The sequence below is a fragment of the Felis catus genome, chromosome E1 (assembly GCF_018350175.1).
Source record: "Felis catus isolate Fca126 chromosome E1, F.catus_Fca126_mat1.0, whole genome shotgun sequence".
In the NCBI taxonomy this organism is placed as follows: Eukaryota; Metazoa; Chordata; class Mammalia; order Carnivora; family Felidae; genus Felis; species Felis catus.
Genome location: NC_058381.1, coordinates 23,812,514 through 23,838,319, shown reverse-complemented (window position 1 = coordinate 23,838,319; position 25,806 = coordinate 23,812,514). Strand labels below are relative to the sequence as shown.

At 38.2% G+C, this 25,806-nt stretch overlaps 1 protein-coding gene across 6 annotated transcripts in view; it reads left to right on the top strand.

Annotated features, from left to right (window-relative positions):
• The window catches only part of TADA2A (transcriptional adaptor 2A), a 52,562-nt gene that overhangs the window by 17,564 nt on the left and 9,192 nt on the right, over positions 1–25,806 (top strand). For 4 of the 6 annotated variants that reach the window (XM_023243548.2, XM_023243547.2, XM_045044075.1 and 1 more), the window contains exons 5-11: positions 4,717–4,808; positions 6,530–6,687; positions 7,942–8,030; positions 9,442–9,514; positions 18,382–18,445; positions 20,549–20,592; positions 23,874–23,984. In XM_023243548.2, the coding sequence (XP_023099316.1) occupies positions 4,717–4,808; positions 6,530–6,687; positions 7,942–8,030; positions 9,442–9,514; positions 18,382–18,445; positions 20,549–20,592; positions 23,874–23,984 (631 nt within the window). The remainder of the gene's footprint in view (positions 1–4,716; positions 4,809–6,529; positions 6,688–7,941; positions 8,031–9,441; positions 9,515–18,381; positions 18,446–20,548; positions 20,593–23,873; positions 23,985–25,806) is intronic. The other 2 variants (XM_023243550.2, XM_023243549.2) reach the window with 2 other exon arrangements.

The window sequence follows — 25,806 nt, the reverse complement described above, 5'->3', positions numbered from 1 at the left end:
CTTATAATTCTTAGAACCTTGAATAAGTCAAGGCACCTCCTTCTGCCACACCCTTTATACCAGTGATCTTAAACTTTGGTGCCTAAGAATCACCTGGGAGCTTCTTCAAATTATAGATTCCTATACCCTGCTCTTAGAGATTCTGGTTAGTAAGGCTGAGATTGGGTTCAGGATTTGAATAACACTGATTCAACTTTAAGAAAACTATCTTATGCCTATTTATTTATTTGGTATAGAAAGTCTTTTCTCACAGTAAAGCTCGTGAGGGCTAATTAATATTCTAAATACTGTTTTAGAAATAACATAGGCTCTTCAACCATGAATTGTCATATGTATTTATTGTGATACTTGCCAGATTGATTATTATGAATATAGACATAGACTCTGAATGTATGATTTAGGCTTCTCTTTTGGATCTTCTGGTACTTCGTGTGCTGGGCATATTCATAGTATGTGCTCAGATAAAAACATATTGCTTATAGCAGTGTAAAATCACAAATCACAGAAATTTTTTTTTTGGTCATCAGCAAAAGGTACAACAATTTCTGAATGCCTATGAAATCTGAAGATCTCTTGTGTCACCTTTTTAAAAAAACTTATAGAAAATTTTATGTGTATACTAAAATAGAATATGTTTCAGTTATCTGTTGTTGCTACCGAATAGTTATTTCAAAACTTTGTGGTGTAAAATAACTAAGAGTCAGGAATTCAGATTGGGCACAGTGAGGGTGGCTTTCAGTTCCACATGATGTGTTTGAGGCTGGAAGTCCACGGGGCTTTTTTCACACCACTGCTGGCACCTCAGAATGGCTTGGTTAGGAGTCATCTGGGACATCTTAACTGTTACTTCATCAGGTAGCCTTGGGGCTTCTTCCTCCCCATGTGGCCTATACACCTGGTCTTTCCAGCAAGGAAGCTAGGTTTCTTACATGGTGGTTCAGGGCTCCCAAGACCACAAAAATGGAAGTGGCCAGGCCTTGAGCAAGTCACAGGTCCAGCCCATATTAAGTGAGAAGGGACTGCACCAGGATGTCATTGTTAACTACCTCTTAAACTGTCAACTCATAGCCTATGTTGTTTCATCTAAACTCCCACTTTTCCAGATTATTTTGAAGCAGATCCCTCAGATTTCATACCAGTTCATCTATAAATGTTTTACTAGATCTCTCTAAAATTTAAAAGTAATTCAATCACTTTTCATGTTTCCCAGTCATGTCATAAAAGCTTTTTAAAAATATCTCTGTTCCCTTCTCTGCCCCTGAAATAATTACTGTTCTGGTTTTTATCACCATAGATCAGTTATGCATATTCTAGAACTGCATATAAGTGGATTCATATTGTATGTACTCTTGTTTCTGGTTTCCTTCAGCATATTTTTGAGATTTGTTCATATTGTGTATAGTAGTTCATTCCTTTTTATTACTGAATAATATTCCATGAATATGACACTGTTATGAATATGACACTGTTGATGGTTACCTGGGCTTTGCCTAGTTTGGGGCTTTTATGAATAAAGCTGTTATTGAAATTTTTTTTTTTAATTTTATTCTTTTAAATTTACATCCAAATTAGTTAGCATATAGTGTAACAATGATTTCAGGAGTAGATTCCTTAATGTCCCTTACCCATTTAGCCTATCCCCCCTCCCACACCCCCTCCAGTAACCCTCTGTTGTCCATATTTAACAGTCTCTTATGTGTTGTCCCCCTCCCTGTTTTTATATTATTTTTGTTTCCCTTCCCTTATGTTCATCTGTTTTGTCTCTTAAAGTCCTCATATGAGTGAAGTCATATGATTTTTGTCTTTCTTTAACTAATTTCACTTAACATAATACCCTCCAGTTCCATCCATATAGTTGCAGATGATGAACATTCTTGTATAAGGCTTTCTGTGGACATATATTTTTGTCTTTCTTGGATAAATGCTTAAGACTGGAATTTCTGGGTCATAGAATAAATGATTGTACATTTTTAACTTTTTAAGAAACTGTCAGAAAGTTTCTTGAGTAGTTGTAGTGTTTTATACCTCTGCTAGCAGTGAATGAGAATTCTGATTGTTCGACCGACATGCTTGCCAACTTTTAGCTTTTTTAGTGGGTTTCGTGAGTGTGTATTGGCATCATACATGTTTTTAACTTTTGCAGTGTGTTTTCATTGGATTACAAATGTGGTCCATACATTCCAATTGGTTGTTTCTTACATGTTCTTTTTCTTTTTTAGTGTTTATTCACTTTTGAGAGAAAGAGAGAGAGCACAAGTGGGGGAGAGGCAGAGAGAGAGGGAGACACAGAATCCGAAGCAAGCTCCAGGCTCTGAGCTGTCACCACAGAACCCAATGCAAGGCTCAAACTCACGAACTGAGAGAACATGACCTGAACTGAAGTCAGCCACTTATCCCACTGAGCCACCCAGGCGCCCCTCTTACCTGTTTTCTATTCTGTGGGTGCTCCCTCTCCCTCTCCCCTACCCTCACTCTTTCTCTTGTTTCTTTTGGTTTATTTGATTTTTTTTAAAAATATGAGTTCTTTGTCCTACAGATATTAGTACAGTTTGGATTTTGCTGATTAACATATTTTTCTGTGTTCTGTGTTTCCTATAAATTGGTAGTTACATATAGCGGCTACATCAGGTTTATTTATGATCATTGTGTAGATCTGTTCATTAGGGATTGCAAAATAGTTATCTTTTTAATCCTAGCACTCTTAATTTATGAGATAAAACAATTCTGTAAAAAGAAACACCTCATCATTATGTGGTTACCCTAGGTAAAGTTTGTACAAGAAAGGCAGGATAAATAACATTATTTCCCTTTGTGTTCTAGGTTTGAAAGTATGAGTTGATTCCCTGGCATCTTCTAGATATTTAGAAGAGTTGATGTGTTTCATTCCTTTGCAGTTATTATCCTTATTGATGCTCAAAATGGTTAATGGGAGCATCTATAAGTTGGCCTGCAAATCTTTTTGACATGACTCTTGTAGTCTTTGAGTGTCTTTGCTGTTCATTATGACAAAATATTCTGGTCTCATCTGGTACATTTTCTAACTTAGAATCAGGTCTTTCTTTAAAGAATCCTGTTTCCTTTCGTGGGGAATAGTATTTAGTGGCTGCATACTGTGCATTAGAGGTGTTCGTTGCTACTGGGTTGGTCATTGTTTCTGGATTTTTTCATTGAACAGTGTTAGGAAGTTATTCTTTTGAGACAAAATATATCGTAAGTTGATACTAAAACTTTCAATTCAAATATAAGATTATAAGGTTTTTACATAATCTCATAGATCTTATATCCTTTTAACCCACAGCACAATTACTTACTTGCTTTGCTTTATCCTGTAACACATCCGCGTACAATAATCTCAGAAAAACTAGACCAATGCTATTGCAGTTTTTTTTTTTTTTTGAGAGAGAGAGAGAGAGAAAGTGTGTGGGAGTGCTCATGTGAGTGGGGGAGGGGCAGAGAGAGAGAGAGAGAGAATCTTAAGCCATTTCCCTCCCAGCACCCAGCCCAACACAGGGCTGAATCTTATACCGTGAGATCATGACCTGAGCCGAAATAGTCAGCCAACTAAGCCACCCAGGTGCCGCAAGATTTTTTTTTGGCAGTTCTTTTTACTTTTAAGGTGTATTCTACTAGAGATGTATAATGAAATCACTGTTTTAAAGTTATTTGGGATAGTTTCTTTCTTTGATTATGCCTTGAAATTAATTCATAGGTTTCTTTGTTACATTTTGCTTTTGATTCTTAGGATTTTATTTTATTTATTTTTAATGTTTATTTATTTTTGAGAGAGAGACAGAGTGTGAGTGGGGGAGGAGCAGAGAGAGAGGGAGACACAGAATCCGAAGCAGGCTCCAGGCTCTGAGCTGTCAGCACAGATCCCAACGTGGAGCTTGAACTCAGAAACTGCGAGATCGTGACCTGAGCTGAGTCGGACGCTTACCGACTGAGCCACCCAGGTGCCACTGATTCTTAGGATTTTAAATTTAGTAATTATCATCCAATGTATATATTTCAGTCAGATCTCAAAATAAGGAATATTCAGAGAGGTTTAGCTTCTATCCTTGTCCTTTTCACCTTGTTTTCTCCCTCCCTTTGCCATAGGTAACCATTTTTTTAATGTAAGGTTTATTCTTCCATTATAAGAAAAATATAAATACGTACATATTTGTGTTGCCCTCTTTCGTAGCTGAGTGGGAGCATAGTATAATATTTATCTTTACCTTTGTGCTAAGTTTAAAAAATATATATCTCTACATGAGTTACATGGCATTTATGAGTGATAATATTTCTTGGAAACTTTTTAGCAAATGGTGGAAATAGAGGTGAGGGAGATGGACAACTCATAAGATTGTACTTCAGGGGACACCTGGGTAGCTCAGTAGATTAAGCAGCTAACTCTTGATTTCCACTCAGGTCCTGATCTCACAACTTGTGAGTTCGAGCCCCAATGCATGAGTTCAAGCCCTGCGTCAGGCTCTGCACTGACAGCTCTTAGGGCCTGCTTGGGATTCTCTCTCTCCTCTCTATCCCTCCCCTGCTCATGGTCTCTCTCTCTCTCTCTGAAAATAAATAAACATATAAAAAAAGAAGAAGAATGTACTTTAGGAATCTCTCAAAACCATGAGAATGACAGTCATTTGAGTATGAATTAGCATTACATTTCAGTTTGCTGTGTTCCCTTTCTATATCTGTTCTTAGGCAAAATTTTTTCCTCCTTAGACCTCAGATTTTCCTGTTCTTGACCCCAGCTGGACTGCTCAAGAAGAAATGGCCCTTTTAGAAGCTGTGATGGACTGTGGCTTTGGAAATTGGTAAGAGCTTGGTATTAAGGATTGTCCTGCCCTAGTGGGCTCCAAGAAGAAGGTGCTGTTGAAGGGTAAAGGGAGGAGTCTTAGAAAGAGGAGTTTGGGAGCCATATGTTATTTTCCTATTGATTCATGACTTAGAGATAAGTTATCATCCACTCTGAAATGCCTCACAGGGACATGGTGTGTTTAGTTGTCCATAACTAGGCAGTTCTAAAAGGCCACTTTGGTTTATATCAACAGGGGGAAGGTTGGTTATTTCTCTCTGAATAGTACAGAAGTTGAGACACATTAGTTACTTCTCCTTTCTAATTTTATGAATTTTTCTTGACTCTAGATATCCTTATCATTTAAGTGAGTCAGACTTTAGGTAGATGGCCATAGTTTACTTGAGACTTGAGTTTGGGAGACTTCTTATTCACATTCCCTGTTTTTAGCTTGCAAATACCTACGTCAGTCCAAGCCTAGTAGAAGTGAATAGCCCTAATTGGTGTTGCCCTAGGAGGCAGTGCGACCTAATAATATTACCACTTGCATTTTTACCTTTTGGGAATATTTTCACACTGATGATTTCATTTTGTGAAATAGATAACACTGACTGACTCAAAGCCTGATGATATCTATTTGGAAAACACTTTGGATGTTAGCATTTTGTTCTCAAATCCATTAGATCATTTGTTCCTCATAGGAACCCAATGAGAGAGAGCAAGTGCTTTTGTTTTATACATGAAGAAACTGAGATTCAGAAAGGTTAAATTTGTGCCTCATGGGACTAGCAGATAGAACTGGGACCCAACTCCAACTAACTTCCAAACAAAACTTCATTTTGTTCACAAATAATCTGAAGTTTAGGGAGTTAAGATAATTTCTCATGAATAATTTCTATTGTTTCTCTATCAACTGTGGGTAAGACACGAAGCCTGGTGGTGAAGGTGGTAGAGCTAAAATTATGACATGTATCCTGTCCTCAAGAAGCTTATAGTCCAGGAGGAAAATCAAAATATACATACAGATGATTGGAGTACACAAAGCAGAGCATAGGAAAAGGACAAGTTAAGTGCTGGAGAAGAAAGGGGTTGAGAGGGAACTGGAGAGCTTTTACCTCTACCTCTCCATCATCTGAGCGTAGGAGTCAGCATTCTGGTTTTGTGCATAGATTCTGGTTTTGTGCATTTATGTGTTTAATTTTCTTGAGCAAGTTTTTTAATCTCTTTGGGCCTAATTTTTTCTCTGTAAAGTGAGATGATAGGAAGTACTCAACACTACATGGATAACGCAAGGATTAACTTATGTTGTGAGTGTTTCTAGCTTAGTGCTTGGCCTATCATAGGCACTCTAGTAAAGAAATGTTTGTTGGTGTGAAGTGTTTTGTAAAATATAAGACATTATGCAAATATAAAACTGTACTTATGTACATTATGAATGTTCTAAAGTGGCTTATGATAGCAATTATTTTCCTGAGGCCTAGCTCACATGGAAATCTACAGATTTTCTAGTGATCTTCCTTTTTTTTGGTAGAAAGGAAAGGGTTTTTTGGATATTGTTTCTATATCTTGGAATAGCAAGATTTAGCATGTCAGTTTACACCAAAATTGGGCTTATATTTCTTTGGTTGTTCTGCTGATATCTCCATGATGTTGGTTTGGAGGTATCAAATTCCAGACGTTATGTAGATGGGACTTAAAATTTGGAAAGAACAAACCTCTCTTTTTCTCACAATCCTGTAGGCAGGATGTAGCCAATCAGATGTGCACCAAGACCAAGGAAGAGTGTGAAAAACACTATATGAAGCATTTCATCAATAACCCTCTGTTTGCATCTACCCTCCTGAACCTGAAGCAAGCAGAGGAGGCAAAAACTGCTGATACAGCCATTCCGTTTCTGTGTAAGTGCCTCCCAGTATCTGTAAGAGATACTTAGCTCACCTTGGGCCCTGTTGCAGTAGCAGATAAATAGTGGTTTGGGCAAGTAAAGAGCTTATGGAAGATGGGAGGAGTTGGCATGGCAGTTACTAAGAGTCAAGGCTATAATGGGCTAAGGAGGGATTGGAATTCTATACTGGAAATCATGGTGCCCAGATCTGCAGTGGTGTCCCACCCACTCTGAGGGTTGTGAATATGTCAGTCAACATTAATGCTTCTTGGAGATGAAATGTCCAGAATGAACCAATCTTCCAAGCTTTGGAGGGTTTATGATTATAGATATTAGTTACTTAGGAGAGTCCAGTATTGAACTCATTATTAATCATCCCAGTGTTAAGTCCAAGAAGCAATGTGTTATTTACTTCATTTAGTTGTGGTAGTAATAGCTAATTAAAAAAAAAAAAATCTCATGTGGCTAAGGGACTCATGGGTCTTCTAACAAAACATAACTAAACCTGTGTTGAATTATAAATGGACATCCTTCCTAAATGGCTCCCAGAGCACAAGTAATAAGATCTGAATGTTTCTTCACCACCACCATGACCCCCCACCCCTTTCCTCATACTCTAGAAATGGTTTCATAGCTGACTGACTCAAAGCCTGATGATACCTATTTGGAAAACACTTTGGATGTTAGCATTTTGTTCTCAAATCCATTAGATCATTTGTTCCTCATAGGAACCCAGTGAGATAGCAGAGCAAGTGCTTTTGTTTTATACATGAGGAAACTGAGATTCAGAAAGGTTAAATTTGTGCCTCATGGGACTAGCAGATAGAACTGGGACCCAACTCCAACTAAATTCCAAATCCTGTGGGGTTTTTTTGCTTCTCAGTTGGGTGAGATTTGTAAATTGAAATTGTTCTTGAAGGGTAAGGGAGCTGAAGCAGACAGGATAAATAACTTTTGTTCTATAATATAAAAGAAAAGATCCTTGGTTTTCTCTTACGTTAAGCAAGTACAAATCAGAGGGAATTTCCCCATTTTATTTAGAGAATTCCCTAAGTCTTAGTTTCCTTTTTAAGGAATCAGTCTGTTTCCATTATACTTTATCTTTCTCACTTTTCCATTTATAAAAATCTTTTGAATTTTATTTATTCTCTCAGACACTGTTTTTCTCCAAACAAAAATATTTCAGAGTGTAAATGAAGACTATTTCTGTGTCACATTTTCATGCCAATACTTTATTAAGTAACTAAGAAAACCTAAATTCTTCCAGCTACAGATGACCCTCCCCGACCTACCTTTGACTCCTTGCTTTCTCGGGACATGGCAGGGTACATGCCAGCTCGAGCAGATTTCATCGAGGTAGGAGAAACTTGTTTTTGTTTTGCATGAGGCGTATATCTCTTCCCTACAGGTTCCATACCACTGAAAAAGAGATTTTTGAAGCACTGTAATTTGTAGGGCCTTAGGCAGCCACATTTTCTTCCATTTGAGTACCTTTTCTCATTTGTAAACATGTTCACATGTAAAATGTAAAAGTTCTTCAGACCAAAAACCTATTTCTTAGGTTGCAGGGTGTTGGCTCTCCCTTCCTTAATAGGTATTGGGTTCCTGGTTCTCATTCCACCCTTAGGGGGTTTCAAAGTTGTGCAGGATCAAGGGTTGGTACACTTTTTCTTTTAAGGACCAGATAGTAAATATTTTCTGTAGACACAAAGTCTCTCTTGTAACTAAACTTTGCCATTATTGTATAAAAGTGGCATAAATAATATGTAAACAAACAAACATGCCTATACTCCAATATAGTTTTATTTACAAAAACAGGCAGTGGGTTGAATTTGGTCCAGAGGCTACAGTGGGCTGACCTCTGTTTTGTATTCACAAGTGAATAAAGAATGATGAATGTAGATAAAAACTGTATGTTACTTGTTCACCCATGGAGTTAAAAGCCATGTGAAAGTAATTATAAGTCTCTTGATTTATCATCTGAGCCACAGTTACAGTGCTGCTGGAGATAATTTGAAAGTTTAGCAAACTACAAATAATTTTGCTAGCCCTACCCAGGTTAGTATTTTGTTTATGGCAGCTGTTACTGTAGAGCTACCCCATAAATACTGCTCCTACAAATTGTACTCATTGAGTAGAATATGAACATCTACCCATTAAACTATGTAAGTAATATTATCAAATAAATAGAGCCTTCAGAAGGTAGTAAAAAGGTAAATGAATTAATGCAGATAATTTTCTTATCTAAATACTTGATGACACATTCAGAGTTTAGATTTTATGAACAGACTACTTTTAATTTTTAGTATACTAGGTTTGGCTTTATTCTTGGATTCATAACTTTCTCATATTTTTGCTGTCTCTACTGCCTGAAAGTCTCAAGATTTTTCTCATGACTTCCTATTTCTTATAGTAGTATCCTAACCTCGTATTCCATTCAGTCTTTTTTTTTTTAATATATATTTTTTATTTTAGAAAGAGAGCATGAGCAGGGAGAGGGGTAGAGGGAGAGAGAGAGAGAATCCCAAGCAGGCTCCATGCTCAGCACAGAGCCCAATGCAGGTCTTGATCCCACAACCCCGGGATCATGATCTGAGCCGAAATCAAGAGTTGGATGCTCAACTGACTGAGCCACCCAGGCACCCCTCCATTCAGTGCTTTTTAACAAGTGTTTATTTATTTTCTGTTTGCTTCTAAAGCATGGCTACTGTGAAGCCATTACTCAGTGCTGATGGGTTTGGGGTGGGAATTTTTTTTCCCCAAACAGGAGTTTGACAATTATGCAGAATGGGACTTGAGAGACATCGATTTTGTTGAAGATGACTCGGACATTTTACATGGTAACATTTTATTTTAGCAAATATTTTTATTGATTGTAAAGTACATGGTGACACTGTGTTGTGTTGGTGCTAGGAATATAAGGATGAATAAAACATGTTCCCTGCCCTTATGGGAGTCAAAATCTGGTGGTTAAGTTGCTAAATTTATCCTGTTGTTGTTTTTTGACCTCAATAAAAAAGATCATTTGTGATAATGATGAGAGTATCATGTAATGATAGCTGGTTCCCAGTCTTGGACTGTGTGATCTTTTGACTGAGGCGAACCTATACTGAGGTTGAATGGCTCTCACTGCCCCCTTAGAAGGAAAGGAATCAGTGTGAACACCTTGGGACTTCAGTAGCAACTGATGGTGCTAGATGCTCGCTGTAAATTTGTTACCCCAAATTTCCCATAGCAGAGAAAAAGAATGGAATTTCCTTGAGTTTTTTAGACCAAGATTGGGAATTTCTTGTTTCTCAGAACTGTTAAATTTTTAGCACTTCTGAATTCTTATCTAAGATTAGTCAGTCTAAGGATTTATGTCAATTCTTTTGTTAAAATGTTAGTACTTAATGCCAACAGGGCTCTTAAAAGTGATGGTTAGACTTTCATTGAATCTCTTTTTTTTCCTCTTTCCATGTACATTGAACTATATATTTAAAATAATCCCCAATCTTCTTTCATTTTGTTCCAGAATTATGTGGTACAGTAGGTGAATAATGCTTCCTTGGATTCTGTATTTCCCAAACAGCATCTTCGTTGTTTCTCTCTCTTTTTTTTTTTCAAGATTTTTTTAATGTTTATTAATTTTTGAGAGAGAGAGAGAGAGAGAGAGAGAGAGAGAGAAAGAACATAAGCAGGGGAAGGGCAGAGAGAGTGGGAGACACAGAATCTGAAGCAAGCTCCAGGCTCCAAGCTGTCAGCACAGAGCCCAACAGGGGGCTCAAACTCCTGAACTGGGAGATCATGACCTGAGCCAAAGTTGGATGCTTAACCAACTGAGCCATGCAGGTGCCCCCATTGTTTCTCTTAAATCTGTATCCCAGGCAGTAAAGACAAGTAGAATCCTTGTTGACTTGTAAATCAGGTTTTCATGATGCATTAACTGGGACTCTGTCACTAGAAAGGGAATTTGATTCTTCTCTCCATAGAAGAACTATTTAGTTATTTGTTACACCAGAGCTGGAACCAGGAAGAGTCTTCATAAAAATTTTATCTTCAGGATTTGCTGTCTACATATTTCTTAAGCTGTTCTCTTCTCAAAATTTCATTCGTCCCCTTTTCTCCCACACAACTTTAAGGAAAGTTGAAGTGATATGGATGGAACTAAAAGAGGAAAGCTTGAAAGCAAACCACTTGAGCGTTCACTAGATGATAACACAGTATTTGTTCAGTCTTCCATGTCAGCCTTCTTTTCAAGCCTAGTAACTCGTGTGATGGTCTTTCTCACCTCATCTGGTGTCTCTTTGAACACAATGTGCAAATTGCCATTCAGTATTTCTAATACATACCAGTTTTCATTAATTGTATTGTTTCCTGGCTTGTATCTTTCTTATTCCTAATGCAAAAACAAAAAACAAAAAAGCTACATAAACATCAGCCTTTGAGATACTATTCAAAAATACCTGCTTTTGAAAGTCAGAATTTTTTATGCCAATAATGGCTCAGCTATGTCAAAGATTTGCCAAGTCACTTCTCCAAGGTCTTCAAATTCTTTAGCTTCAACATTATCAAGAAAACGGTAGTATGGTTGGTATTTAATTTCACTCTTCATTCTTTGTAGAAGCAAGATTTGCAGTTTCTTCTGGTGCTTTTGTGGTCCTTTCTGTAATTAGTGGGGGCAACAGGAAAAAATCAGAAAGAAGCTATTGATTAGCAATTCTTATTTCAGTTAGCATTTCAGACTTGTACTTGATTTGTGTTCTTCCTACAATTTCTACAGCCTTGTAAGTCATTTGATTCTAGTTAATTTGAATTAGAATCGAAACATCAGTTACTGATTGTTACATATAAAGCAGCTGTAATACAATGTAAATAATAATCCCTGCCTCCTTTTTCCCTCTGCCTAGTAGGGAACTATAAGATGTTGAGATGGGTGCTTTTTTTTTTTTTTCTTAAGTTTACTTACATATTTTAAAAAAGAGAGAAAGCACAAGCAGGGGGGGAGGAGGAGGAGGAGGAGGAGGAGGAGGAGGAGGAGGAGGAGGAGAGAGAGAGAGAGAGAGAGAGAGAGAGAAAGAGAAAGAGAGAGAAAGAGAAAGAGAAAGAGAGAATCCCCAGCAGGCTCAGTGCTGTCAGCACAGAGCCTGACACAGGGCTCAAACTCACCAACCATGAGATCATGACCTGAGCCAAGATCAAGAGTTGGATGCTTGACTGACAGTCACACAGGCGCCCCTAGATGGGTGCTTTTTAAAAGATGTTAACATTTGAAAGAAATTTGGCAGTGCTTGAGATCTGAGGGATGACATGCTGGTACCACAAAAGAATGCTTTGCTTATGGCTCTAGAGTTCTTATATTCTTTTCTCTGGCAGCGTGACCCTCTGTCCAGTGTGACATTTGTATGGTCCCTGAGCTGAATGCTTTCTCCCAGAACACTCCATGAAGGGGAGGGACTGGAGCCTACAAACACTCAAGAAGGAACAAGAAGGAGCTTTTTAAGCATACTTAGAACAGAGAGAGGGGCACATATTTTGTGCAGTGATTCTACCTCAGGCTTGCTTCTGAGTCACTGTGATCTTGGGCAGGTCCTTGCAATCTTGCTTGCTGTTTCTTTGTGTCCACTGCCTGTAAAGAAGGGGTAACACTGATTAGTCAGAGTGTGAATGTCTCCAATGAAAGATGGTACATAATTGAGATTGGTATTATTACCATTCCATTACACCATTATATTTTCAATATTACTGAGCATTAATAACATTCCTTTTATGTTCCCTCACTTACATAACTACTGCAAGGAAACAGACTGGCTGGGTTTTGTATTCTATGCCAGAGCTGATGCCACCAAGCCCTTTTCATCACCCAAAGACTTTTGCTATGATTCATGGAATTTGTCTAATATGATGGGTTTGAATGGTCCATTATAGAGGCCTGGGACACAATGGAGGTTAATTGCATTCCAGCCATACCAGAAGGCTGGGCCTGGAGAGGATACTGCAGGTGAAGCAGTGTCTAAGGAAGAAAATAAGGAAGTTCTGGGATCCCTAAATGACACTATCATATATTTTACTGAAATAAGCAGAAATTATTGGTTCAGAAAGAGAGATGCAGAAGACATAACTTGGCACTCTACTGTATCATGGTATGTTTGGGATCTCAGTGCAGATGACACAGTATTGTACCTTTTTTCTGGGGGGCCATCTCCCCCTAGTCTGCTTTCATTTGGGAAAATGTCTTCTAGGTTTATGGATTCCCCTTTCCCAGGGTTTCACAGGCTCTAAAATCCTGAGTGCAGCATCTTCTAATTGCTGTCCCATAACCTAGGCAAGCAACAGGCGTTATGAGCTCCTTGCTATGTGTTGGGTTGGTGTTTTCACCACTTCATAGGGTTGCCCATTAGGACAGTTTACACTCCCTCTTTTTGGAAAGCTAATTTCAGCAAAATTTCTTGACTAAGCATGGATACTCCCCTGCCTTCCCCCCCCCCCCCGCCTTTAACTTCTTTGGCTCATATCATCAGCCTTTAGATCCCTTAATGGTTTGTAGATCAGAGGTCCAGCCTTGTCACTACATATTACTTACCTACCTACTGGCAGTGCCCTTTCCTTTAAAGGCATGTAAAGCATGTAAAGTTTTGTGATATTTTAGACATAAATGCTACTACTAATGATAGCTATTACATATAGCCCTTACTGTTTGCCATGCTAACCCTTTCACACATGTGACTTCATTTGATCCTAGCAAAACTCTGTGAGTTCAGTATCATCATCATCATCATCATCATCATCATCATCATCATCATCTCCATTTTATAGATGAGGAAATTAAAGAATGGAAATATCAAGTAACTTGCCTAAGGTCATTTAGCCTGCTAGTGGCAGAGCCATCTCCAGAGCCTATGTTCTTAATACTGTTCTATACTTATTGTCTTTACAACCTTGCATTTTTGTTGCTGGATTTTTGTGTGTTTGTGTTTGTGAGATGTCACATTTGTTATAGCTTCACCACATTGCTCAGAAGTAGGGGTGGGTATTTTCTCATTTTACATTCAGGAAAGTGCACAAAGGACTTTAAGTAACTTGCCTAGGCTTCCTAGTTCCTGACTTTAACCATTAGGTCACATAGTCTTCCTTCCCTCCCAGAATTAATTGTGTACATCTTGACCACAAGGTTTTGGGAAAGATGACTTTTAAAAAGCTTTGCTTCTGGGGAATACCTGAGTCACAGGTTTGTGCACAGGATTTTGATTGGCTTTGTTGCAGTTAAGGCCTCTGAGTTGGTTTTCTTGCCAAGCAAGCAGTAAGTGCCTTCTGTCAGGAAAACAGAGACATGTTGCCAGCTATTTTGAACAATGTTAGAAATACACTGCAGTGGGAAGGAACTGCCTCTGACTTCTGCCCACTTCTTGAAATATTTTAAGGCTAGCCGTTTGGAAACTTTGTTATCAGTCTCCATTGTAATCACAGGGAGACAATTCTTATCCCAAAGCTGAGATTTCAGGAGTGAATAGGTTAGGGGTGGTTTGGGTTTGTTTGTTTTTAATGATCTCTGGTTCTTTGCCCGCTTTGCTGGAACTTCCAGTCACTTTAAGTAGAATGTGAACCAAGTGATTCTCATTCTTTCATTGTCTGCCTTCTCATTTCTGTCTGCCTGCTGTGCTGTGGTCCTCCCTGGGTTATTCATGTAGTTGAGATTTTCTAATCAGTTGCTGCTATCTGTGTGCTTTATAAAGAAAAGAGACAGCTTCAAATATGCATTTTCCTCTGGGAGAATTCCAGTTCTTCATTTGTTTCTGTGTGTGCCTTTCCTTCCCTTTGTTCACCAGAACCAGTTGCACAGTTCAAACTGCTGAAGTGATCCAGCAGTGAAACCAATCATCAGTACTTATAGATTTTTTTTGGTAACATAGTCTCTTTGTTTTTTTCCTGTTTTTTGGGGTTTTGTTTTTTTTTTAAGTAGGCTCCACCAAAGTGGGGCTTGAACTCATGACCCTGAATCAAGACCTGAGCTGAGATTAAGAGTTGGATACTTAACCGACTGAGCCACCCAGGCACCCCTTTTTCCTGTTTTAATTAAATCATTCCCACCCAAGTCTCAGGAAACAATGTGATAAGATGTTAACATCTTAGAAAAATTACAGAAATGTGTTTTCAGAATTACCAATAATTTCACTGGACCTTCAAGTCATGTTTTTCCTATTGAAGTCATCTTGTTATTAGATAGATAAATGAGATAAGATATACAAAGAGCTTGGAACGTGATAAATACTCAGGGTGTGTTAGCTGTTTACTTAGTTTTTTGTGTTGTTGTTTTTTGTTTCTCTTTCTGTCTTGAACTGTTGACTACGTAATTCCATTTCTCATCTGAAAAAGAGAGTCCGATATAAAACCTGTGTTTGGTTAGAGACATACCTTCTCCCTGATCCTACCTGCCTATTCCACCACACAGGCATGTAAAGTGCATCTCCACCAGCATAGCAGTCTGGAGCCTATCATTCTACAGCAGTGTGTTAGAAAGCAATGGCAGTATATGGGGTATTTCATGGTACTTGGGCTTTTATATGGAACAGCCCTATAAATCAAGAATTCACTTACAGAGAGAGTCTTGCCTAAAAAAAAAGGTGTTTTTTTTTTTTAAGTTTATTTATTTATTTTTAGAGAGAGCACAGGAGGGGCAAAGAGAGGGAGAGAGAGAATCCCAAGCAGGCTCCATGCTGTCAGCACAGAGCCCAATGTGGGGCTCGAACTCAGGAACCGTGAGATCGTGACTTGAGCCGAAATCAAGAGTCAGATGCTCAACCAACTGAACCGCCCAGGTGCCCCTACCTAAAAAAAAATTGAAAACCATTGCCTTAAATCTTGATTCTGATATTATTGATTTTTTTTTATTGTGGGCAGTTGTAAGGAAAAATAAAGGAGTGTTGTTTAATTTTTGAACTTACTAGAAATGAACAAAAAATCCATAGTAGTTAATACTTTTTTCTTTATACATAAACTTTAAAAAATGATGCATCCACTCACCTCTTCACATCACCCAGCTAGAACTTATGTTATTTTTATCTCAGACTCAAGGCAGAATGGCCTATATAAAATATTCCTGGTCATTTCCCAGTGATTGAAGTTACCTACATATATAGTACATTTGCTCATAGATTAGATTTTGTTAGATTTTGGTATTTCTTCCTTCTAATCTGAGACTATCTTGAGGGCAGGTAGCAGTGGGATACACAGTAATGAGTCAGGATGGAGTATCCAGAATTTATTTCTATTATCTTATCCAGGGATACCATATTGACAGTGCATTAGAATTGTACATTGTTCAACTTTTATTGCTTTTACTGGTGAAAGAAATTGATGATTCTAATGAGCCATTGTGTACTGTTTTACTTGATTGGTTCCATTTTTTTTCCTGCCTGAAAATCTAGTTTCAAGGAAGCAGAAGTGTGGGTTTCAGACTGTTCATGGAGGTACCCTCAGGGACTACTACTGGGAAAGGTAGCTGGAGATAGAATGGGAGAAGAGGTTCAACTACAGTAGATCTAACTTGTCTGTTCCAAATAGGAACATATTTGAAAATAAGGGTTAAAAGTTCCTCTAGAATAACATGTAAATCTGTGTTGATTCATTGCCCCCATAGGGTAAACTTGAATTTGTATCACACATCCATAGGCTAAACTTGAATTTGTATCACACATCCTTCTGATGAGCAATGATATTCTATTACCTTTTTTGTTTATCAGTATTACAGAGGCTCTAGGCTCTATTTTGGAATGAAGCTCACTATCCTGGAAGATGTGATTGTCATATCTAATAAATCCTTTGCTGTGAGACTTGGTGTGTTAAGAATTATACTACCTGACCTTTGAATAGCATATTTTATTTTTCAAAGGACACATGTCAGGTCATTATGTTTGCTCTAGAACCTCTTTCTTCTGTGAATACATTCAGTAATTAAAGTAAAACCCACCAAACTCTCAACTTACACAAATTCTAAGGAGATAAGTTAACAACTTAAGATAGTTCCAGAATCTACTAAAATCATTAAATTTTAAGTTTCCTTCAGAATCGTAGATTATGGATAAGAATTGTTTAATATAGCATAGTGCTAAGTTAAGTAGTCTTCATATTTTCTTCTAGAGCTGTTAATGGTTGGTCTTTATTTCATAACTTTAGAGGGTCTTCAGATTGTAAACTTGTGGGACTTTTTACTTCTGAGTGTTTTTTTTTAACACATATTTCATTGTTAGATAAGCCAGATTTAGAATTTCGGACTAACACAGAGAAAGTAAACATGTTGGGCGGTTTCAGTGTCTTTCCTACTCGAGGCCTTAGAACCAGACTGTCTGGGTTTGGATACCTGCTCTGCACTTAGCAGCTGTGTGATCTAGGGCAGATTGTTTTGCGTGCATGGTATATAGGGCATATAAGGGAATGGTAGGACATGAGACTGGGAAAATAGGCAGATTCAAGACAGTAAGAGGTTTTATATAATATGCGAGGGTTTGAACTCCAGTGAGTAGATGGGAAGCCACTGAAAAATTATCAACAAGGGAAATACACCTGCGGATTATGCTTAAAAACATTACCCTGGTACCATATGAAGGGTTGAATTAGAATAAGGCAGCAATGGAGTTATTAAAAGAGTACATGAAGTGATCTAGGGGACACAAGATGGCTAAGCTAAAGAATAGGATTAGGGACAAATAGGAAGAGAGAAATTTGAGAGACTGAAGTATTCAGAATAGATAAGACTCACTGACTAGATATGGAGAGACAGGAGGGAGAGTCCCATTGATTTCTGTCTTGGACAGCAGGGTTTGGGGAAGAGGTAGAGTATAAGTTTGTAACTGAAGACATGTGAGTAGAGATATCCAGATAGGGTCTGGAGCTTAAAATAAATATGTGAGTGTGAGATTGTATTTTTGATGGTACCCAGAACCATAGGAGTGGCTGAGTTTATAGGAATAAGGTAAGGGATGAAAAGAAAGATGAGAATAGAACCCTGAAGAACTCTGAAGATGGAAAAATTGGCTGGGGAAAGAAAGAGAACCAGAACTATTATATTGAGGAAACCTTTTGCTGTCTGTTTTCTCCTAATTCCCCATGCCCTTAACATGAGACTAAAGCCAGGAAAGGATTGGAACATGGGTGGCAAAGCAGGCCATAGCTTTGGGGTTGTTAGGCTATTTAGTGGAACTTTTTAGTACTGAATGCAAAACCATCCCGTAAATAGTTGTTGCTCCCCAACTCAAAACTGCTACTCCGGGAAAATGTCTCTCCTATACGATATTTACATCAGTCTTGTTTTGACATTGTCTACTGAACTTGTACCTGTGAGGTCATAACTCCAGTCAGTATTCATTTTTATGGCTATTCTAATAGATGCAATGTCTAGCCTGTGTGTCACCAAAGTTCAGACTCCTATTATATTAAAGCTAGTAATATACCTGACAAGGCATGGCCAAAAGAGGTATTCAGTAAAAAGTACAAGTTGTTATCTGTAGGATATGCCATATAAGATGTGTACACAGGAAAAAAAGAACTTCACTGTAATTTACTGATAAAGAAATTCAGTATCCTAGGACATTTTTGTTTCCAAGAGACAAATTGCCTAGACCAGTGTGTGTGGAATAGTAAGCAATATGACGTTCAAAGTTTAGGACAGTTTGGGTAAAAGACTTATTTTTGTCTTGGCTTTATATCTATGCGTATGTCTGTTTATTTATAGCTCTGAAGATGGCTGTAGTAGATATCTATCATTCCAGGTTAAAGGAGAGACAAAGGCGAAAAAAGTAAGTACAGAAAACCATCCTGCCTTCTTTCAGGTATGCAGTATTGAATACCACATATAGCCCATAAGAACATTCTACTTGTGACTCATCTTGTCACCTTGAGGAAGACAATGATATTCCTTGATCCTTAATTTTTCCATTTGTCAAATGGAGGTAATAATACTTGTCCTTTTTTTGCTTTTTTGCCTCCACCTTCCTTACCTTTTCTTGATGTTATGATGGTCATTGAGTAATATGGGTACACTGTTTTTTTGTTTGTTTTGTGGTTTGTTTTTTTTTTTTTTTTTTTTTTTTTTTTTGAGAGACAGAGCAAGTAGGGGAGGGGCAGAAAGAAGGAAAGGGAGAGAAACCCAAGCAGGATCCACACTGTCAGCATGAAGCCTGATGTGGGGCTCAAACCCATGAACCGTGAGATCATGACCTGAGCCGAAACCAAGAGTCAGACACTTAACCGACTGAGCCACCCAGACACCCCTAATATGGGTACACTATTTTAAAGAAAACAGGAACAGTTAAATTCAAGTTGTTATCAAATTGTTATGCTTCTTTTAATGCTCTCATTTTTTTTAATGTTTATTTATTTATTTTGAGAGAGAGTGCAAACAGGGTATTGGGGCAGAAAGACAGAGAGAGAGAGAGAGAGAGAGAGAGAGAGAGAGAGAGAATGAGAGAGAGAGAGAGAGAGAGAGAATGAGAGAATGAATCCTAAGCAGGCTCCATGCTGTTAATATAGAGCCCAGTACGGGGCTTGATATCACAAACCATGAGATCATGGCCTGAGCTGAAATGAAGAGTCAGACACTTACCCAACAGAGCCACCCAAGTGCTCCTTTAACGCTCCATTCTAATGGCTCATTTTTTTGAGAAGTCTTACTCAGGAGGATTTCAAAAAATTCTGAACAATTTTCAGACACTCTCAAGTTCTTCCTTCTCTTTGCAGCAGAACAAAAAGCATACATTCAGATTGAGAAATTAATGGATCCCAGACAATTTTAGCAGTTAGATTACAGAGACTTTTAACAATTCAGAGAAGGGTATGCAGAGGGTATGAGTGTGAATGCGTGTTGTCATGATGTTACAGAGTAGAAACACAGTGACATCACAACACCAAAAACAGGAATAGGACTTGGGGGGCACTCTTGAGGGACCAAGATGTGACCTAAAGTAAAGCTTATTCTCTGTGTGTTCTGAGAAGTGCTGAAGAAAATTATCCAGTTGTTGTGAGAAGCTTCATTACTAGTGATAAATACGCGTGATAGGGCGCCTGGGTGGCTCAGTCGGTTGGGCGGCCGACTACAGCTCAGGTCATGATCTCGCGGTCTGTGAGTTTGAGCCCCGCATCGGCCTCTGCTGACAGCTTAGAGCCTGGAGCCTGCTTCCTATTCTGTGTCTCCCTCTCTCTCTGCCCCTTCCCTGCTTGCTCTCTGTCTCTCTCTCTCAAAAATAGTAAACATTAAAAAATAAATAAATACATGTGATATAAAATGAAAGGTTCCAGACACATGGTTTACTTAAATTCTGTTTTGCTTAAAACACATAATTCAAGCTCAACAGTATTGTAGAACTCAGTGGTTGAGGTTGCTGTTTGTTCTTATGTTTTATGGAGACACTTCCATTAAACATGCATGATACTTATTTCAAATAGGTTTAAAGCATTATGTGAATGTACACATGTACGGTTATAAATGTTGAATGTATGATCATGGTGCCATTTTATGGTTTAGCTATTTCCCTTAAATGGCTATTCTCAATTATCAATTCCCTAAATTGAATAGTTTAATTCTTATCACATGGACACAGATTCCCTTCTGTTTCATGCCAAGTTACAGATGTGTTTTTCAGTATTTTTGAGTGTTCATTCATTCATCCAGCAAATAGTTATTGAGAGTCTACCATGTCCAAGGAAAGGAAAAATATATGATGGTTGAAAGCCTAAAATTGTGTTAGCAGACTCACTGCCCTTCAGAAACTTGTGAGGAGTAACGTCTTTGAACTGCAATATTCCACCCCATAGTGTTTCATATGCCTAGTAAAAGCTGCATGTGGAAGAAGTATTAAATGTGAAACTAATTATAATAAACATTATTGTGGTTTTCATCCTAGAATTATAAGAGACCATGGATTAATCAACCTTAGAAAGTTTCAGTGTAAGTATTAGCTGCTTTCTTTATTTTAAAATTTCTTCCAACATTATTGAACAGTTTTGAACAAATCATTTATGGCAGTAGTTCTTAATTCAGCTTGCATATTAGCATCAATCGGGAGCCTTTTTTTTTTTTTTAAGCAATCTTCACACTTAGCATGGGGCTTAATACGTGACCCCAAGATCAAGAGTCACATGACCTACTGACTGAGCCAGCCAGGCGCCCCAGCATATCATGTAAGAAGCTTTAAAAAATTCTCATGCCTGGGTATCAACTCAGACTATTAATTCAGAATCTCTGAGGATTAGTGCTAGAACATCTTTATTTTTAAAATATCTTTAAGGCAGTTCTGTTACATAGTGAGAGTTAAGAATCATTAATATCTGGTCAACATTTATATGATAATTCCTTTTTTTTAAGTAGTATAGTAATTACAGCATGAATATTAATGGGTCATTTTCTGGAACTGGATAGGAACTATATGTTAAACACAACCGTGATCATCAGGTTGTTAAACATTTTTATGGAAAAAGTCAACCCGTATTGTGCATGGTAGTGGACACAGAAGACATTTAGCTCTGTATGATGGTGAGAGTGAAACTATAATGATTTTTAAGTGAATGTTCACTTTGATGTTACTGTTTTAAATTTTTTTTTTTTAATTTTTTTTTTTCAACGTTTATTTATTTTGGGGACAGAAAGAGACAGAGCATGAACGGGGGAGGGGCAGAGAGAGAAGGAGACACAGAATCGGAAACAGGCTCCAGGCTCTGAGCCATCAGCCCAGAGCCCGACGCGGGGCTCGAACTCAGGGACCGCGAGATCGTGACCTGGCTGAAGTCGGACGCTTAACCGACTGCGCCACCCAGGCGCCCCTACTGTTTTAAATATTGAAGTTACCTAGGCTGAGCAGAAAGAGTCCCTGTACTTTTTCTTCTTCTACACTGCAGTTTGTTCAGCAAATAAGAATTATGATCTCATAATTACAACATTTTTATAGAAATGTTTATAATACTCATATGTCACAGTATTCTTTTTTGTAAAAGTACCTGATGATTATTGTGCTTTGTATCCTAGTTGATAGAATTTTATAGGGCTTGACACTCTGTGCCATTATAGAGTGCAGGTCAGCCAGTCATGGGTTAAATGTTTTTGTGATCATAATGTGACATTTTTTTTCACTTTCTGTTACACTTTTTCAAGTGATTGTGGGGTTTGAGGATGTCACTCTTAATAGTTAAATAATAGGCTTATCTTTTATTATTAGATATTTAGTTTTTTAAATCATCATAATTTTCTGATGCATTTGTGAATAAAGCTTTATATATATTTAGAATTTTTTAATGTTTATTTATTTTGAGAGAGAGAGTGAGCGAGGGAGGGTCAGGGAGAGAAAGAGAGAGACAGAGAGAGAATCCCAAACAGGCTCCCTGCTGTCAGCATGGAGCCCAGTGCAGGGCTCGAGCTCACAAACCGTGAGATCATGATCTGAGCCAAAATCATGAGTCGGAAGTTTAGGGGTGCCTGGGTGGCTCCGTCGGTTGGGTGTCTGACTTTGGCCCAGGTCAAGATCTCACTGTCCATGAGTTCGAGCCCCGTGTTGGGCTCTGTGCTGACAGCTCGGAGCCCGGAGCCTGCTTCGGATTCTGTGTCTCCCTCTCTCTCTCTGCCCCTCCCTCGCTCGTGCTCTGTCTCTCTCTCTGTCAAAAATAAATAAACATTAAAAAAAAAATTTTTTTTAAGAGTCAGAAGTTTAATCGACAGAGCCACTCACGTGTCCCATAGAATTTTTTAAGGTGGATTCCCAGAAGTGGAGTTAATAGGTCAAAGAATATGATCATTAAAAATGCTTGACATGTGCTGCCAGATTGCTTTCCAAAAAATGGTTGTATCAATTTATATTCCTTGCCTGTTTAACCTCATTGAGAACTGTGGGTTTGCAAAAATAACTCACAATCAGATTTCCATTGCCCTTTTTATAGACAATAATTGGTCATATTCTTGTAGCTACAGTAGTGGGTTCCTGTGTCTGAATGCCTGGGTTTTCAGTAGCAGGTCAGTAGGATTTTGACCTTTACTCATAGTAGAACTTGACTCATGTAAATTCTGTTCTCAGCTGGTAAACACAGGTCAGTTTAGCTTGATTATTCTTTTAACTGTACGTGTAGAGCTGAGAGGAGGCTCTGTTGCTTCTGAGAAAAAAGCAGCATGTGCAATGTGATTTCAGAGTTTTCAACTACCATTATAGTGAGTGTATGTGACCTTCATATCATAGGCAGAGGGTTTTTCCATCAAATTTAAAATTTTTACTCCAAATTTTTCTGTACTATCCCTGCAGGGGTTTTTTTTTTTTTTGCTTTTGGTTTTGGGAGTTTTTTGGTAGTGAAAATAATCTGTGGCTGCCCATCAAATCAGCACCTGGAATTTGTGGATAAGAGTGTCTCCTACAAGGGAAGAGATGGAGCTGAAAAGAGACTCAATTTCAATAACGATCTTAACTGAAAGCCTGTATCTATAGTGGAAAAGTACGCAGAATTAGTTTAGTTACTGATCAGCTCATCTAATCAGTAGTTACTAATTCATCTAATCACCTGGTTTTGGTGTAGTTCTTCTGATGGAAATGACCAAGTAGCAGTTCCTGGCACTTCCAACCTACCACTTAATTGTTCATAGGTTTTACTCCCCATCCTCTTCGCTGATACTTCTTTTTATTAGAAATTTGGTCATTAGTGATCCTCAGAGTTAACTACCTGAGGATCAGGAACCTGTATACACAGGATGCTATGACCATTTACTTAGATGATAATTATCAAAATATAACTTCATTAGAAAGAGAGCACACATTTTTTCTAGGCTAACCTACCCCTTCTACATGCACTTCCCTTGTTTTCCTGTGGTAGTTCATACCAAAATTCTGCCCAACATTGTTCCTAAGAATGCATGATCTGCCTTTAATTGTCTTTCCCATTACTGCCAGCAGTCCCTGCCCCTGTACAGATTAACAGACTGAGGTGCGGAGGTCAGCTGGGTGCTCAGTAATGCAGATGACCTTCAATTCTCCAGTGATAACAGCATCCCTGTGTGATAGTCACTGTGATGCTGTTATCATTATGATTAATGTTTTGCATTCTTGGCTTTCCTGTTTGCTTCCTGTCATGGGTAAATTAGTCATGTGAGGTTAGGCATAGTATCCTTCCATTTGACTTCTAGTAAAAGAAACACAGACTCTAACTTAGAAATTTTTATATTCTCTATGGCATGGTTGTGTTTTATTTTCTCTGTAGTAATGGAACGGCGGTATCCCAAGGAAGTCCAAGACCTTTATGAAACAATGAGGCGATTTGCAAGGATAGTGGGGCCAGTGGAACATGACAAGTTCATTGAAAGCCATGCATGTAGGTGCTTTTTAAACTTTGTGCAAGTATTTGTGTGTTTGTGTATGTGTGTGTTTATATAAATAGAGATAATGGTATGTTTTAGGTGAAGTTCTATGAATAAATGATAAATAAATGAATATTTTTATCTTTTCTTCCCCTTTATTACCTTGAAATGACTTGGGGGTGGGACAAAGAGGTTAAAAGCCTGGAAGCTTTCTTTTTTCCCCAGATAAAAAGTAGTTTTATAGTTTCTCCCCTGACTTTTTATTATGGGAGTTTTTAAATATATATAAAAGTAGGTCTGACAGTGTAATGAACCCCCATATATCCATCACTCAGCTTCAGCAATTAACACATCCAGTTTCATTTCTATCACCCCCTCTTCTCCCGTGCTCAACTGGATTATTTTGAAGCAAATCCAAGACATTGTATCATTTTATTCATAAATATGTTAGCATTAAAAGTAGTTCTTAAAATGGGGACAAGATTTGGATGACTCATGGAGATAGTACTTCGATCATTCTCTCTCTCTTTTTTTTTTTAATGTATTTATTTTTAATGTTTATTTGGTCTTGAGAGAGAGAGAGAGACAGAGACAGAGCATGAGCGGGGGAGGGTCAGAGAGAGAGGGAGACACACAACCCGAAGTAGGCTCCAGGCTCTGAGCTGTCAGCACAGAGCCCAGTGCGGGGCTCGAACCCGTAAGCTATAAGATCATGACCTGAGCTGAAGTCTGATGCTTAACCGACTGAGCCACCCAGGTACCCCTCCCCTCCCCCTTTCTTTCTCTTTTTAAATTAAAAACAATGTTTTTTTATTTCCTTAAGTAATCTCTGTGCCCAACATGGGGCTCGAACTCACAACCCTGAGCTCAAGAGTCTCATGCTCTACCGACTGAGCCAACCCAGTACTTCCATCATCCTCTTGCCTATCTTTCTGAGAGTCCTTTGCCCAGTTACTATTTGATGTTTCACTATAAAAAATTTGAAGTTGTTAAGGCAGTAAGGCCTACACTTTAAAATAATCTGGACTGGGCAGCTTAGTCTGTATGTTTCATTGTGAGATTTATGTATTTGACCCTCAAATTTAGGGAAAATGCTTTACCAAGACTCTTATCCTGTTCTCATCATGCAATTATTTGTTGCATGGCATTATAGGCATTTATCTGAGCCTGGTTGGTTGTCCTCATCAAACACCCTGTTTGGTTGGCATTCTTTGTGTGGTTTGCACTAGGTGACTGATCCTTTACTTCCTGTCCCAGTTTGTGCCATCCCTAGTTCATGTGTCACTCCAAAGAACTACACCCCATGAATTGTCTGGGCTCTTCCTTCATCCTCTGTTTCAAAGCACCCAAATTTGAATGTTCTATCACATAATAACGCAAGCAATACAACCTGATCTGTCCACTCAGAGGAAGCAGAAATCTTTGGTTTATGGAAAACAATGCTCTTTTGTTCCTATAGGAGAAAAGCTGTAAAGAAGCTATCTGGGACTTGAGCACAGAGCTTTTGTCCTTTGCTTATAAAAGGGCCACATCAAGTAATAGCAGAGATAGCTTTTATAAAAGAATTTGGTTATTTGGATAGATAAATAGAGGATAAACAGAGCAAGGAAACTTAGTTGTTAAAAAAAATTAATTCGTTACTTCTGTAGCTAATGAATTCAGCCAGTTCATTGTGCCACCTTCTGGGAGACGTTTCCAGCTGCTTTCTCCAGCTGGAGATGGTAGCCAAAAGATAGCTAGAGTAGGTTTTTCTGAGCTCTTGGGTAACATTTCTTTCTTTTTTTTTTTTAAGTTTATTTATTTTGAGGGAGAGAGAGTGTGGCTAGGGGAGGGGAG